This window comes from Beta vulgaris, chromosome 7 (genome assembly GCF_026745355.1).
Source record: "Beta vulgaris subsp. vulgaris cultivar EL10 chromosome 7, EL10.2, whole genome shotgun sequence".
Taxonomy (NCBI): domain Eukaryota; kingdom Viridiplantae; phylum Streptophyta; class Magnoliopsida; order Caryophyllales; family Amaranthaceae; genus Beta; species Beta vulgaris.
In genome coordinates, this window is record NC_079208.1 from 1423532 (window position 1) to 1427256 (window position 3725).

The following is a 3725-nucleotide window of genomic DNA, read 5'->3' on the forward strand; positions in this document are numbered from 1 at the left end:
TTATGTCCCAAGTTCTACGTGACTTCCCAATTTATTAGTACCCATGCTAGTTGACATTGAAGATTAAGTTTAGCGTTGAAGATTTATTTTGTTTGAGGTTAAGATCAATTTGAACATTATCTTTGTTGTACTAAAGAAATGAGTAGATGACATATGATACTATGGTAGTTAACGCATAATCCGGTGCTTGACCTATTCGACAGGAAACATTCTCACTGTATTGTATTTTGTACCGCATACATACAGGTCAATAACTTCTTGGCAATTACTCAAGAATAATTCTCTTGATGTTTGATACCTAACCTATGATTTGATGAATTATTTTTATAAAAGTCTTATGATAATAAGTTAAAGTTTGTTCGTGGACGTGGTGAAAGAAAAACAAAACAAATAATTTGCGGACCTTTTCTTTAGTTTACAATTTGCAATATAATTATAATTAATGTACTTCACTAACCATATAAATTCAAACTCAAAACATCTTTTTTGTATCAAGCATCTTCTTTTGAGTTATTGCTAACTTGTAGTATCATACGAAATGGCTTCTTTCAAGTCCTGCATGGCATCATACACTAGCCTTTGTATGTTCTTTCTCCTCTTATCCTTCACCACCACAACCCATGCTCAGCGTGGGCTTTCTAGAAACTTTTACCGCGCTAGATGCCCTAATCTTGTGAATATCGTTCGATCTTCCATTCGAAACGCTGTTGCCAATGATCCTCGTATGGGCGCTTCGTTGCTTCGTCTTCATTTCCATGATTGCTTTGTTGGTGTATGTATCTAAATTTATATATCGTTTACTTTACTACTTCTATTACTTCCTCCGTTTCATTTTAGATGCAACAAAGGGATATTATTTGTGAGATCAGATATAAAATATTCATTTATTGCATTTAAAATGAAACAGAGAAAGTATATCATCTGTCGATTTGTTGTGAAGGTTTCTCCTAATGTAAATTAACACACTAACATGATAAGTTATTGACTTATTGTCCATGTGTTATGATAATAGGGATGTGATGCATCAGTACTACTCGACACCCCAGGTGGTGAAAAACAATCAGTTCACAACGTGGGCTCTTTACGAGGATTTGGAGTAATCGACACCATTAAACAACGACTTGAGAATGCTTGTCCTGGTATTGTTTCTTGTGCAGATATATTAGCACTTGCTGCTAGAGAGTCTGTTGTTGTGGTAAGCTACTAAACAATACTCACCTTATTCCGTTTAAATTTAGATAGAGATAAAAAAAAATTATCCTAGATGTTATTTTATGATTTAGGCACACCGACTACTATATTAGTTTCCTTATTTTAGAGGTATATAATAAGATTTAAGAAAAGGATGCATCAAATTCTACTGGAAAAGGTTAAGTAATTTTTTTACGTTATTCCCAAAAATTTCAAAAATATTATTACAGATCTCCTAAATAAAATTTTGATTTCACCTAAGATGTTATTTTTATTAATACGAAAGTAAAGTAGTTTCCCTGAGACATTATTCAATACTGTTGATAATTCACGGGAGGCAATTATTTGTACAATTATTTATGTCAAAAAATATCCTTAGGCATAATACTTGTACACCTTAAATATGTAGATTCCACGCCTAAGGAATATAATTTCCTAAACATATTGTATATCTACCAACACTAAAAATAAAAAAGCATGAATTATTATAATTTCTAGAACTAAATGATACCATGTTTCCCTTAAATAAAAAAAATAACTAGTTATCAGGTCCGGGTTATGTCCCGGGTAAGGAAAAATTTCTTTTATTAATACTGTACTTTAAAATGTTAATAGTATATACAACTTGATCTAGTAGTTAAAACTTTAGTATATGAACTTGAGGTCACGAGATGATATCATGTCGTCAGCTGATTAATTTATATATTTATATAGATGATACCATGTCGTCAGCTGATTAATTTATAAATTGATTACATTTTGATATTACTATAGCTTGGTGGGCCAAGTTGGAATGTTCGATTTGGGAGAAGAGACTCAACTTCGAGACCAAGCGCAAGCATTGCTGATGGTGAACTTCCCTTTGGCTTTAATAATCTTGCTGACCTCATCCCTTTGTTCAGGCGCAAAGGTTTCTCCGTCAGAGAATTGGTTGCTCTTTCAGGTATTTTCAATTTTTAGAGATCCCTTTTATAAAAAAAACTGCTTGGTTTAATCAAGTACAGTTTTTCTCAAATGTCAAATAAATGTATATAAGTAGTATTTAATCGTGTATTTGGTCACTCGACAAGATTCTCACCTTAGATCATAGTGGGTTTGAATTTGAATCTTGTCAAGTGTGGTTTTTGGAGGTAGGAGTTCTATAATCTTCTCTCTACTCTCGAGCACCTAACCAGAGATGTCAATTAAACCAAAAAAAACCTTGTAGCAGTTAAGGTCTGAACATGGTCATTCTTCTTATCATGTAAAAAACCCTACACGTCGAATTTGATAAATTTAACCCGATAGTCTCACATTAATTGTAACATTAAGTTGTTGTTAGTCAGTCTCATCGTAAATATTATATTTTTTAAAGATGTATCAATACTAGCTAATTAAATTAACACGTACGATATGTTTCTTTTGGTTTCAAATAGGGTCTCACACAGTAGGGCAAGCTAGGTGCATACGCTTCCGTGATCGTGCCCACGGAGAACAAAACATTCTTCCAAGTTTCGCACAATTTTTGCAAAGGATATGCCCACTTAATTCCGGTGACAACAATCTTGGTCCTTTGGATGTTAGATCTCCAAATGCCTTTAACAATGACTACTTCAAAGGTTTAACCAACTTTCAAGGCCTACTTCACTCAGATCAAGTACTATTTACTGGACGTGGTGGACAAACTGATGGTATAGTTCGACTCTATGCAAACAATCAACGAATTTTCTTTAGGGATTTTTCAGCTGCAATGTTGAAAATGAGCAGGATGGATGTTTTAACTGGCCGTAGAGGGACAGTCCGTAGCAATTGTAGGGCTCTATAAGGACGTCCTAAAGATTGTTGCACCTCGATGAATCTATGCATTTGAGTTGGGAAATATATTATTCAAGAAGTATGTTTGAAAAAACGGCTATAAAATAGAGAAATATGTCTCAAGATGTTTTCTTTAATTATTAATTTGAATTTGTTGTATGATGTACATATGTATTAGTATTCAAACTTGAGCAATGCACGAGTTAATACTAAGAATGTACGTAATTTAATTGTTTTATTGTTGATCTGTTAGAATTTTAGCTGCTTTGTATTTGTGTGTGATGAAGAAAAGTGTAATTGTGTTATTATGTATAATTTTCATATTCAATATTGTAATTTATTTAAATTTTACAGTACTATTTTCCTAAATGCGCTATGATTCTATCAATCTCTTATTTAATAGATAGTATTTTATCTTTTCTTTGTTATGATTTGTCTTAGCTGCCTTTTGAAGCTTACAATAATCTAATATTTGACATATTTGCTATCTTATACTCCTACTTCTTCCGTTATTTTTTTGTTTGAGGAGGTAAGATAATCAGCTATTGGCTTGCAAAGCATATCACGTTAAAGGTTAGATACTAAATTTTATAGCCCAAAAGTGACAAGACAATAGCCCAAAGGCAAGTTGTCACCATAATTTTAAGAAACACCTCCGAACATAATGTTGGTATGTGAATTCAGACTCCGAACAAGACCCTAAAGTGGTGCCCAATGAGCTACCACTTCTTTTGCTCATT

The 3725-nt window shown here is 32.9% G+C and overlaps 1 protein-coding gene across 1 annotated transcript; it reads left to right on the plus strand.

The window, feature by feature from the left end:
* The first annotated feature begins 475 nt into the window (after nucleotides 1-475).
* Nucleotides 476-3341, plus strand: LOC104898204 (peroxidase P7). Its single transcript, XM_010685247.3, has 4 exons — nucleotides 476-772; nucleotides 1013-1195; nucleotides 1966-2134; nucleotides 2607-3341. Exons 1-4 carry the CDS (start codon nucleotides 539-541, stop codon nucleotides 2993-2995), a joined length of 975 nt encoding a protein of 324 aa, XP_010683549.1. The 5' UTR covers nucleotides 476-538; the 3' UTR covers nucleotides 2996-3341.
* Nucleotides 3342-3725: the final 384 nt, after the last annotated feature.